Below are 13,352 nucleotides of genomic sequence, written 5' to 3'. Positions count from 1 at the left end.
CTTCAGATCTGGTCACCCTTTCATTTTACCTTAAAAGATACAGTCACCAAAGAAAACTGCCTTATGAACCTCATAATTGTACCCTTATTTGATCATTATCACATATGTAGAAGCTTGCTGTGTGCAAATTGGCTGCTGTACTTTTTGTATTGCCAATGATTACATTTCAAGAAAAACACTTAGTTGGCTGATTGTGAAAGTTGCTTTTTAAATGCCAGTTTTTTTTTCTTGCTTTTCTTTCTTCCAATTTGCCTAATGTTAAACTCAATTTAAGTTGATAATAAATCCCTAATATTCCCAAATCCTTGCGAGAGAACTAGTCATGTTGACTTCTGACAGGGCAGAATGCTACAGTACCTTTGCAGTGGGATGGGGCCATAAAATTACGTAAGCCCTTCACAGGTCCATTGACTTAGGCATGACCATAAAAAAACTGCTAGTGTAGAATTCTGCCGATTGAGTCTAAAGATGAGTCAGTTGGAATAGTTAATTTGATGTGAAAGCATCTATAGAAAGCAAAATGTGGAATTGAGAGACAAGAGAGGCAGAACATTTGAAATTTAGAAATTCTGAGATTTTGCACTGGTAAAACTTTTGGTAACAGAGGCAGTAATTACAAATGATCATGCCATTAAAAATTACTTACAGCAATTTCATATGAAATAGAATGCCAAGTACTGCTGACAACACACAATTGGAGTGCAGCTTACAAGGCAACTTGGGCAAACATCCTGATTTACTGGTTCAGAAAGAGGCCGATTTACTGCAAAATCTGGGCTATAAACTTTGGATAAGTAATTGAAGAAGAAAGGAGCAAAAGATTATGTTAATGGAGTAAAATGAACAGAGAGAGAGTGTTGCTTTTAGAGCACAAACGTTTGTCAAATGACTTGTTTCTATGCTGTTATATCAATGTAATTGTATATAAAATAATTTAGATCAGAATTTGAATGTAATTGCTATAAAACTTTGTTCTGGTTTCAGTTTTGACTGTTTTCATTGATTCAGAGTTATATTATGGAATAATAAACTTTTCCCATGTGGCTTCAATTGACTTGTTTTCCTGTTGCCATTTCAGGCGCATGAAAAGAATCACATTACCAAGTATAGGCCGGTTGCGTCACTTCACCAATGAGACGCTATTGGACATATTCTTCTACAACAGCCCTGCATACTGTCAGACGATTGTGGATAAAGTGGTTGCAGAAATCAATCGACTATATGCTCTCTTCTTGAGTCGAAACCCTGATTTCAAAGGAGGAGTTTCCCTCGCAGGACACAGTCTTGGTAATAAGTGCTGATATTTGAATGACGTCATTTGCTTATGGCAGTGCTCTCAGCTGGTTTGGAGCACGAAATAGGTTACTAATATTGAGCTAATGTCACTGCTTTACTTCTCATCAGGGAAATTATGTTATGTCTTGCAGGATTTTTTTTTGACTGACGTGGGTATGATGACTAGAAGAACTTTGGGATGACATTTGTGTCTGATAGGCTGAGGATGGATTGAAACCACTGCCATTGCTTGTGGGCATTCTTCTTTCTGAAGAATTAGATTTTGGAAAAGCTACCAATGTTGGGAGGGGAGAGGGGGCGGGGAATGGGGCCGAAGGTGGTTAGAGGGGACAAGGTGGGCCAGGGGGCAGGCAAGTGAGTGGAGGGGGGTGTTATTGTATTGTTACTGTGTAAATGGTAAATTTTTCTGATCGTTGCTGCTAATGTCAGACATGCCCATGGTACCACAGTGTGTAATATAAAAATGATTGGAGGATAACTGACTGAGGTCGATATAGTGGAGTCTATCTACTCGTGTCAGAATGGGGAGGGGAAAACGCAATATAGCAAAACAGAGAATTAATATTTTGGATAATACTTTAATAAAGTAGTTGAGTACTTCACCAGTCAAAATACTTGATTCATTTGTTGTTTTGCAACTATTACCTAGAGCTTGATGTGTCTTTTTCTTGTGGCTGAATTCTTTGTGCTTTTTCAAAATTTTTGTTCTGACTGTTGACAGTCAAGTACTGCAGTGTTCCTAGATTGAATTCAAGGTAAATTGAATCACTGCCTGGCATTACCACAGTAGCTCTCACTGCTAATAAATGCCTAACCCATCCTGAGGATAAATTACACCTGTACTATTTAGGTCTTGGAAACATGAGCTTGACTGCTTAACTTTTATCGACTTGGTAACAGATTGAAAAGAAAGTGGGAAAAAAAGCACAGCATGTAGGGCACAATGCTAATTAGAAGAAATGTTTTCATGAAGGAAGGGTTTAAAGAAAGGGCTGGTAATTAGTTATGGCCGTGCTGTTAGTGTAATTTATTCTGTCTATCCAACCATCCATCCATCTATTTGTCTATCTATCTATCTATAATATATATACAAAGTACGTATTAGATCTTTGAGTATCTGCTTTTGAAATTTGCTTTCCTTTGAACTAAATTTTGAAGTTTACTTTGCTTACTGGCTTGATTCATTGCCTCATCAGGCAGCTTTGTTCTTAGTCATTAATAGATAGTGACCAATATGTTGCAAATACTTATAAAAATTGTCTGCAACCTCTTGGTGAATGTTTCTATTTTATACTGGGGGTCAAGTGATTAAATGCATCTCGGGATCATATTTTATGTGCATAATTCTTGTTATGGAAACTGATTGGGAAGTACTCAGGAAATACAACCCTTAGCTGTTGATTGTTGGTGTAAAAAGCAGTCAAGTTAATTTAGTGTCCCTGGTTTAGTTAGCTTTTTTGAAGCAACCTTGTGTGTTGTAGCAGTTTATGCTTTGAATCATTGAATACTACGGTGCAGAAGGAGGCCATTTGGCCCATCGAGTCTGCACCGACCACAATCCCGCCCAGTCCCTATCCCCATAATCCCATGCATTTACCCTACCTACTACGGGGTGATTTTGCATGGCCAATCCACCTAACCCGCACATCTTTGGACTGTGAAGGAAACCGGAGCATCCGGAGTAAACCCACACAGTCACAGGGAGAACGTGCAAACTCCACACAGACAGTGACCCAAGCCAGAAATCAAACCCAGGTCCCTGGAACTGTGAGGCAGCAATGCTTACCACTGTGCCACCATGTCACCGTTTGTTTGCATACTCAGGTTATTATTTAAAGGTTTTTCAAAACTAATAGGAGATGCATTTTAAGTTCTTTTATATGTTTACAGTTCTGTGGATACTAAAATTATGCTGCAATCTTGCTAGGGAAATTTTTATTTGTCTGACATACTGAGTTCCAAAGGGGCAAACAGTTTTAATGTTAATCATTTATATTAATGGAACAGAAGATATAGTTTTCCACTTGTATGCGAGTAGATCTCAAAACATAAGGAGCAAAATATATATGGAAAGAATAATCCAGTTGAATGATTTGGAGGATGCCAAATCCAAGAGTGACGCTAAAGCTGTTGGGTTACTCATTTAAACCATAAAATTGGATTACGTTAGATTAAAATTCCCACAATAATGGGATGCTGGCACAGAATGGTGCTGCACCTCTGGCTATAAGGAAAGCACTGTTCTTCATGTAGCACAAATAATAAATGCAGCTGTTCTTAAAATCAGCCATTTTAATTGATTTACGTTGTAAATATACTTGGGATAATTCATCACTTGCCAATAAAAGAAAATGTCTCCAAGAATATTTTGAAAAGAAATGTACATCACTTTTAATTTGTCCTTAGGTTCTCTGATCCTTTTTGATTTGTTGGCCAATCAGACGGGCTCCTCTTCCCCTGGTGATCCCACTCAATTAGCATCTAATGGGACTGTGAAAGATCCTGTAATCCCAGAAGAGATTCAGGTACAGTAATATACAATTATTGACCAGATGTGTAAAATTTGTGAACACAGTTTTATAGAGGCAAAATCCCAAGTTAACATGTTTGGACTAGTGCATGATATCAAATTCTTAGCATTCATACTTTAAAAATAAATAAAATGAGACTGTGCAGGTTTAGTTGAAAGACAACTACCATTGGAGGTCTTCTATTATTTCGATACCAGTCTTAACTACTTTGGAGTGGCCATGTGCAATGATCATTGGCAACCTTTCATTCCTTAACATCAAGAGGCTCCTTCCATTTTTCTACAACACCTAAGACTTTAGTCTCCTGTGTGTTAGGAGGAAAAAGAGCACTCCTAAGAGAAAGGAAAAATACCACGCAAGGATTAGGAAACCTAGGTTCTCTTTCGGGTAGGCTGTCTAATAATTTATTTTTGGACAATAACATAACGGCATGTTGCCAATTGCTTCTGACTTCAGAGATAATATTTGCTGAATAAAATTTTTTGACTTTGAAATTTAAGTACTGTAACCTTTTAAAGAAGAAAATGTAGGTTTTGCTGTTTACAAATTTTGTCTTTATTTATCATGCTTTATGAACTGGAGAATATAGTATGGATTGTTCATATGCTTTGTCATAGAGCAATGGTAACTGGTGGGCAAAGCTAACTAGAGAAGGGGTAAATATTTCAATTCCAGATTATTGAATAAACATATAGAACTAAAAGGTGAAAATTTTGAGCTTTATAAAGCACGAGAAGAAGCAACGTCACATTTATCATTCCCTATCAAATAATTGCCGTTTATAATGCATTTTCATTGCTGGAATATATCTTTAAATATATTCTCAGTCTATTGGATTTCTTTTTATCCACTGGTTTACATACATGGGGGCTCTATGTTTAACATCTTCCAAGAAAATTTCTGGAAAATCAATACCTCCAAACTTTTTTTTTGCTCAACATGGAGTCCACACGCTAACCCACCTCACTTAGCGAGTTTTTTTGCTTGGTATTTATCACACATCCTGGGCATGCTGTCTTCCACATCCATCCATTGGGGAAAAAGATACAAAAGTCTGTGGTCACATACTAATTGACTCAAGAACCGTTTCTTCTCTCCTACCATCAGACTTTTGAGTGGATTTATCTTGCATTAAGTTAACCTTTCTCTACATCCTAGCTATGACTGTAACACTACAATCTCCACCCTCTCCTTTCCTTCTCTATGAATGGTATGCTTTGTATAGTGCGCAAGAGACAATACTTTTCACTGTATACTAATACATGTGACGATAATCAAATCAAATTATTAATGATATTGTCCCAATTAGTGTTGTTCAAAAACACATCATTATTTAAGTTAGTAGTGTACTATATTTCTTCACCAAATAGTCACTTCTGAGTTTAGTAATAGTTACTATTAAGGCTTGCTTTTCGTTACACTGCTTTCATCACATGAGCTCTCCCACTGGCCAATCACTGTGCTTCTCTGTATTATGTCTGTACATTCACTAACAGGGGTTTGCCATCAATGAACACACAAGTGAAATAATGAAGTTGCTGGAATTCTGAAATACAAATACAAAATTCTGGAAATACCCAACAGGTCTGGGAGCATCTATAGAGAAAAAAACAAAGTCAGCATTTCAGGTCAGTGACCTTTCACCAGTTTAGGTGAAAGGTCATCAGTTTGAAACATTGGGGGTGATTTCAGCCTGTGTTTACTGTCATAGAGAATGGCAACATGGGCTGAAAATCTGGAGAGAATCGGGAAATGCAAGTGTTCCGTGATTTTCCCTGCCCCTCCTCGATGCAGGTTCACACTCTCAAAGGGTGAGAACCTCATTTTGATGAATTTGCATGAAACTACCCCCCCCCCGCCCCCCCCAAGCCCCTGAGAGGGGAAAGACTATTTTTTAATCTGATTGGGACACCCTTTAAAAACAGCGCTCCAATCTCAGTGCAGCCGGGCTTTCCCGGCAGGTTTAGGTCCTGCCCGTCAACATGATGGTGTGAAACACAACCACCTGGTTTTTTGGCAAATGCCATGCCATAAGATCTGGTGAGAAAAGCTGCCTGTTTCTCTGGAGAGTCTGGTTTCCAGTCCGATCCAGAAACACTTGCCATTTTTTGCTCAGAATCCTCCCAATAACTCTGTTATGTCCTCTGCATATGCTACTGGATCAGTTGAATTTTTCCAGCATTTTCTGTTTTGCTAGCTACCCACTACCTTAATTACTTAATTGCACTGACTTTCCAGCTTCAGTTGAATCTTAGCTCATGGTTATTGGCACTTTGTCCCCTACCACTTTTATCACTTGCAATTTTCAAATCAGCACAGTGGCAATATAGCTCATCATTTGAGCAGTACTATGGACTACCCCCTCTATTCCATTGATACCCTCATTTGGGCACCTTTTGTTACATTTCTCGTGCCTCTTTAAAAAACAATCCTAGTTGTTTAGCGTCTCCTCCAGCTGTTCCTTGCATTTGCTCCATTGTTAATCACTTCATTAAAGAGACCTCTGTTTTATGACCACAGCAGATGCTATTTGGTGAATAAGCCCGATCCTAGAAAGAAACCTGACATACTGATCATATCTCCTTGTTTTTATACAGGGAGAAGCTACTGATCTCAAAAGCACAGTACTCCAGTAACACCTTTAGGATTTTAAAAATTAAAAAAATTATTAACAAAAATCAAAACTTAAGCACACAAGATTAAAGTTACACAGTTAAAACAATCTTACGGAATAACCCCCCTCCCGTAAAAAAAAAAACCCACTTGGTCAGGACACACAAGCAAACTGTCTTCTTGGCAACAACTCCCCTTCTAGATTTTTAACGATAAAACTCTAATAATATTACCCAAGGCAAAGAACTGCTGTTTCTTCAATAAAGCTGTTATCACCTGACTCCTCAAACACTCCCACTCTGTTTTGGAAATCCAAAGGAAATGTTCAGAAACACATTGCTTTGTGAAAACAAAAGACTTTTTTAACTTGACTGGGTGGCTGATTTAAATTCACAACTTCCTCACCTTCTGTCAGCATAGCCCTGATTTCAAAATCTCCTGCCCATAGCTCAGTTAAACCTCTTCCCTAAAATAACTTTTCTCACTTTCATCTCATTCCATTTTCTACAACCATCTCTTTTGTCCCCACTTTTGGGTCAATAAAATTTAATGTGCCTTTGTAAGTTATGAAAGTGCCTCATCACTTTGGAACACTCTTTTGAAATTTAACTGAAAAGTTAAGTGCCTTCTTACCTCACAAAGCAGATTTGAAACCCAACCTATTTACTTGTGAATCCAAACTCACCAAAGCCTCTTGTTATAAATGCATAAACCTTACACTTTTATCCTATTACTCTCAGCTCTCTCAGACAAACTGTCTGTGTTAACTATTGGCCAGTTTAATTAATCATGAATGCACACAGTCTTTACAGAATACCATCATATTCCCAGAAATATTTAAAAATAAAAAACATCCATCATCTGACCTGCTCCTTCCATCTGTACTTTATCTACCTCCACTTAACCACCAAATCTCTACCTGCATCCCCATCTTTCTCTTTCTCCCTTATCTCCACTCGTGCTGTCTCTGAGCTGATATTACTCATATCACCTATCTCCTGATCCTTGACCCATTCCCACCAGAATTATCAGTTATGGCAGTCCCCAAAAACCTCAAATTTAATTCACACTTAAATTACTTAATAGCCTTTCCCCTGTCGCTAATCTCCTGTAGCCCTACAACCCCTAATGTAACACTGTATTCTAGAATTCTCTCCTCAGAATCTGTCTACCTCTTCCACATTCTCCTCAAAGAACAAGTGCAGAGAAAATTACTGCACAGGAACAGGCCTTTCGACCTTCCAAGCCTGCATGGACTGTGCTGTTCGACTTAACTAAAAATCCCTACCCTTCCGGGGACCATATCCCTCTACTCCCGTCCTATTCATCTATTTGTCAAGACGCCATTAAAAATCACTATCGTATCCGCTTCCACTACCTCCCCCAGCAACGAGTTCCAGGCACCCACTACCCTCTGTGTAGAAAATCTGCCTCACGCATCTATTTCAAACCTTGCACTTGCACCTTAAACCTGTGCCCCTGAGTAATTAACTTTTCCACCCTGGAAAAAGCTTCTGACTATCCACTCTGTCCATGCTTCCCATAATCTTGTAGACTTCTATCAGGTCATTGCTTAACCTCCGTCTTTCCAGTGAGAACAAACCAAGTTTCTCCAACCTCTCCTCAAAGCTGATGTCCACCATACCAGGCAGCACCCTGATAAATCTTGTCTGTACCCTCTCCAAAGCCTCCACATACTTCTGGTAGTGTGGTGATCAGTATTGAACTTTATATTCCAAGTGCGGCCTAACTAAGGTTCTATAAAACTGTAACACGACTTGCCAATTTTTAAACTCAGTGCCCCAGCCAATGAAGGCAAGCAGGCTGTATGCCTTCTTGACTACCTTCTCCACCTGTGTTGCCACTTTCAATGACCTGTGTACCTGTATATCCAAATCCCTTTGCCTATCGATACTTCTAAGGGTTCTGCCATTTACTGTATATTTCCTATCTGTATTAGACCTTCCAAAATGCATGACCTCACGTTTCTCCAGATTAAACTCCTTCTGCCATCTCTCCACCCAAGTCTCCATTCATGGTATATCCCGCTGTATCCTCTGATGGCCCTCATCGCTATCTGCAAATCCATCAATCTTTGTGTTGTCCGCAAAGTTACTAATCAATCCAGTTAAGTTTTCCTCCAAATTATTTGTATATATATGTATATTACAAACAGCAGAAGTCCTAGCACTGATCCCTGAGGAACACCACTTGAAACAGCCCTCCATTCAGAAACGCACCCTTCCACTGTTACCCTCTGTCATCTTTGAGCCAGTTTTGTATCCACCTTGCCCCAGCTCACCTCTGATCCCATGAGACTTCACCTTCTGATCCACACTGCCATGATGGACCTTGTCAAAGGCTTCACTGAAGGTCTCCTTTAAGACTCTTCTCAAAACAAAAAGACAAAAAAAAACTTCATATTTCATCCGCCACATTGTGCAGCGAGAGGGAGAGTGAGAACAGTGCTAGCAATTAGCCCTATTCCAGTCAATGGTTCCCCTTAACGGAGACTGGAATTACCTTACCTTTCGGTTTTTTTTTGCTTTCTTCTGCTAACAACAAAAGTGAGCAGCAGTGAGATATGGTGCAGGTCAGGGGTGAGACCACAGAGAGTCAATGATGTAGGGGATGTAAGGACAATGTTTATAAGATCTGGGGATCTTAAAGTATAGGTATGCATGCAGAAACTCATGGTAGGGTGTTAGGAGCTTGAGAAATTAACCTCTTCCAAAGTGCAAGAATATTGTTTGATTTAACACTTCAATGTTAGATGACAACTCTGATCTTATCAATTCCTAACTAAAGTAATTTTAGTGACTTCCTAGATAGTTTATAGTTTTTATATGTATGTATATATATAGTAATGCTTTGATTTTACAATCCATCTTAACTGACTGAGGTTTTTCTGTCAAATATATAATGTCGCTAATCTCAGAATGGAAATAATCTTTTTTGGAAATCGGTCTGATTGCACCAAATTTGTCACTGGAATGTGAAAAATAAACCCACAAAGCAGTTCTCAAAATTCCAAAGATCTTTTGATGATTAATTGCATTGTCTAACAGATTTAACAAAGAATGAAAGTTTTTATCCTTTGCTTGGTATTTTAATTTTATATGTTGAATTTGGAAAGGCAACGTTTTTCCTCATTGCATTGGCTCCAGTTAGTTTTAGCTGAAATCAAAAGAGTATTAAATGTGAACTTATACCGTTTGCAATTCAGACAGCAAACCAGAATTGCCAAGATCCTGAAGATTTTGAGGAACTGCAGGATGAACAAGAGGAGGAATTCCTGACACTGCTACAAGCTTTGGAATCACTTGGTCTCTCTGAGTATCTTGGCACTCTGGAAAAAGAAGAAATAGACATGGAGTCACTGGTAAGGATTTATCAGCTTCAATTCAGTGCACTCAAGAACAGCGTTTGGACATGGAAATGTTCAAACACAATGGCAATCCAACGATGATTACTTCCTTGTGGAAGATTCAAGCTTTTTTTAGCCTTACTTTATCTCCTCTCATTAGTTTTGCATTTTATACCGTACTGAGGAAAAATAAACCTCTGACCTGTATCAGTACTGTGCAACGAAAGAACCAGCTTCTTCAAACAAAGAAAGGTTAACATTTTGAATGTCACAGTTCATCAGCACTGGGCTTGATGCATTCTTTTTTTCCTCATTTTTAGCTCATGTGCACCGTAGATGACCTGAAGGAAATGGGAATCCCTCTTGGACCAAGAAAGAAAATTGCCAATTTTGTGAAGGAGAAAGTAAATGCACAGGTATTATTATTCCTGAAGGGTACCTCATATGCTGGTTGCTTTATCCATCAGCTATTAAATTGAACTCTAATTCTTATGAGCACAATTATGTGGCTGTGTAAGGGGGAGTCAACACCCAGTAGTAATAGCTTTTTAATGCATTTTTCACTGCTTTCTTTACTCAAATTATTTGTGTGACTAGAATACAATGATGATATAATTAGGCTATCTATCTGGGTTACCAGATATTTTGGGTTTTGCAAAGAACTGTGAATAAATATTGTCTTTGCATGAACTGTTTCCAAGTAATACAATTTTGCCATATTCTTTTTACTCAAGCTAAAATTTGTATTACATTCCTCTATCAGGAATATCTTTCATCGCAAAGAAAACAAATTATCTCAATTAGTACTAAGTGCAATTTCAATGTTTTAAAATTCCCACTTCTTGATACTATACATTTATATACTGGAATTCTTTATATGCTGGGAAGATTGAAGGCCTAACATGAGATACATTTCCAGAGATGATATTCATTCTCCACAATGGAATTCTTAATTTTGCTCACTGAAAGTACAAACTTATTCTTGACACGTTAGAAATTTCTACAAATGCTATTCTAACGTGTTATAAGTTTTGAAAGCCATCTCGTGTCAAATGACTCTTGGCTGGAATCATACAACACAGAAGGAGGCCATTTGTCCCATCATCTCTGTTGCAGCTCTTTGGTAGAGTTTTCCAATTAATCCTACTCCTCTGCTCTTTCCTTATCGCGCTAAGTTTGTTTCTCCATCAGTTTTTTCATTCGAATGTTATTGACCCTGTTTCCACCATCCTTTGAGGCATTTATTCAAAATTTATTATTGTGAGACATGTCAATTTTGCATTTAAAGTAATCATTGAAAAAAGATTATTGTGACAAGTCAAGCCTATTCATTGATTTTTTTTTTACAAGACAATTCATTGAACACCGGTTAGTTTTGAATAGTACTATCTATTAAAATAGAGCCAATGGGTTATGCTGCAATACTTCAATTTGGAAAATGCCATTTTAATTATTAAATTAGTTTTTCTCTTTATCAAAAGTACTTGGGCAAGGATAATTTTTTGAGCGCACTATTATGTGTGTACTGGGGTAGACTTTCAACTTGTCACCTGGGTATAACACTGACATTGCAGTTCAGTTGGAAATTCTGGAAACTACCTAAATTTCCATTGAAATCAAATTCTCTCTAGAGAGAGAGGAGGTAGGTTTATGGAGTTAAGTGAGGTTAAACTGGGAGCTTGGTGAGAAATTCTGCAATTAACCAATTGACCGCTCCATCGGCTGTTTTCTTAACATGAAACTGAAGTTTAAAACTGACTTCAAATAGTCCTATTGTACTAAACAACTTGTTTCAGATTTTAACAAAATATCTGGAAGTTAGCCAGACTCCTTTATGGGTTAAAGTGAAATTCAGAACCAGTTTTTTTAGATTAAGAATTGAGTGCCTATTGACAGATTCTGTGAATAAACCTAGTGATTTCATTCTCCGCAGCTTGTTAGTTCACAAATTGAAACACTTTGATGAGCAATGCTGACTTTCTATGCAATGCTGAAAGGTTGCTGTGCAAAGTAAAATTATATTTAAAAATCTTTTCCATTCTTGAGTTTTAAAATCTGTATGTTATATTGGACAAAGCAGTATATAAAGCTTGTTTGGCATATTTTCCGGACGTTTATTTAGGCTGTGTTGTTTATGGACGACATTGCTGTAAAATGAGATATTTTGTCAAAGCTTCTCATGTTGCACTCATCAAAGATTATTGTTACTTACAGCAGATTTGTTATTTCCAAAGTGAATCTACGAATGTAGTGGCTATTTGGAAGACAAATTCAGTAGTTTAATAATCCAACAGCAATAACTTGTCAATTTTTTTAAATGATTTGTCAGAAATATATTTTTATGAACTTAAATGTCTGTAGACTTTGGACATTGTGCATGTTATGGTTAGTTTAGTTAGCATGCTGGTATAAAATGACAGTTCTTGAGAGATTAATGCTTCATTTGCTTTTAAAATGTCTTCAGTTTTTTAAGCATATTTTTTAAACAGTGGGCTAGTGTTTTATGAATTAAGTGCTATGTGTAAATATTTTATTGCTTGCTTGAATGAAGAGCAACCTGAAAGACAGTTTAACAGAAGGTATCTGTTAAACTGCGGTGTGTGTGTGTGTGTGTGTGTGTGTGTGTGTGTGTGTGTGTGTATACGTTTGTCATAAGAAACAGCAGTAGAAGTAAACCATACTGCACCTTGAGCCTGCTCTGCCATTTGATTGGATCAAGGTTGATTTTCAACCTCTACTTCGCTTGATCCCCATATCCGAAAATATATCTTTCTCAGTCTTGAATAGACTCGTGACTGAGCATGCACAGTTCTCCAGGGTAGATATTCCAAAGAGTCACAGAAGTATCTGAGTGAAGAAATTTCTCCTCGCATCTGTCTAAAATGCCCTACTTCTTATCCTGAGGCTATGCCCCCTTATTCTAGAGGTCCAGTTGGGGAAAATGACCTCTCGGCAGCTATTCTGTCAAGCCTGCTCAGAATTGTATGTTTTAATGAGATTACCCCTCATTCTTCCTACCTTAAGTTAGTTTAGGTTGATTCTACTCAGTTTCTTCTCAGAGAACAGGCTTCTCGTTCCAGGAATTAATCTAGTGACCTTTTGTTGCACCACCTCTAGGGCAAGTAAGCCCTTCCTGGGTATGGAGACAAAAACTGTACACAACGCTCCAAGTGTGGTCTCACCAAAGCCCTGTACAATTTCATGAATACTTCCTTACCCATGTACTTTATTCCCAATGCAATAAGGCCAAAGTATCATTTGTTAATCATCCCAAATTGCCCTTGAGCAGGTAGTGAAGTCTTTGAACTGTTGCAGTCCATATGATGTAGGTATATCCACGGTACTGTTAGGGAGCGAGTTGCAAGAATTAGTGTCCAGTGACACGAAAGGAACTTAATTGTCAATGGTACACACTGCCATCACTGTGTCAGTGATGGAGGGAGTGAACATTGAAGGTGGTGGGTGGGATGCCAGTCGAGCAGACTGCTTTATCCTCGATAATGTTGAGTATTCTGAGTGTTGTTGGAACTGCAGTCATCCAGGCA

At 38.0% G+C, this 13,352-nt stretch overlaps 1 protein-coding gene across 1 annotated transcript in view; it reads left to right on the top strand.

Annotated features, from left to right (window-relative positions):
- The window catches only part of sec23ip (SEC23 interacting protein), a 114,134-nt gene that overhangs the window by 31,114 nt on the left and 69,668 nt on the right, over nt 1–13,352 (top strand). The window contains exons 9-12 of the mRNA XM_080205740.1: nt 1,079–1,287; nt 3,703–3,821; nt 9,667–9,822; nt 10,128–10,223. Of these exons, the coding sequence (XP_080061866.1) occupies nt 1,079–1,287; nt 3,703–3,821; nt 9,667–9,822; nt 10,128–10,223 (580 nt within the window). The remainder of the gene's footprint in view (nt 1–1,078; nt 1,288–3,702; nt 3,822–9,666; nt 9,823–10,127; nt 10,224–13,352) is intronic.

Source organism: Carcharhinus amblyrhynchos, chromosome 17, assembly GCF_965287045.1.
Source record: "Carcharhinus amblyrhynchos chromosome 17, sCarAmb.v2.hapA, whole genome shotgun sequence".
NCBI classification, from domain to species: domain Eukaryota; kingdom Metazoa; phylum Chordata; class Chondrichthyes; order Carcharhiniformes; family Carcharhinidae; genus Carcharhinus; species Carcharhinus amblyrhynchos.
The sequence above is the reverse complement of the archived record's forward strand: the minus strand, read 5'-3'. Positions and strand labels throughout refer to the sequence as shown.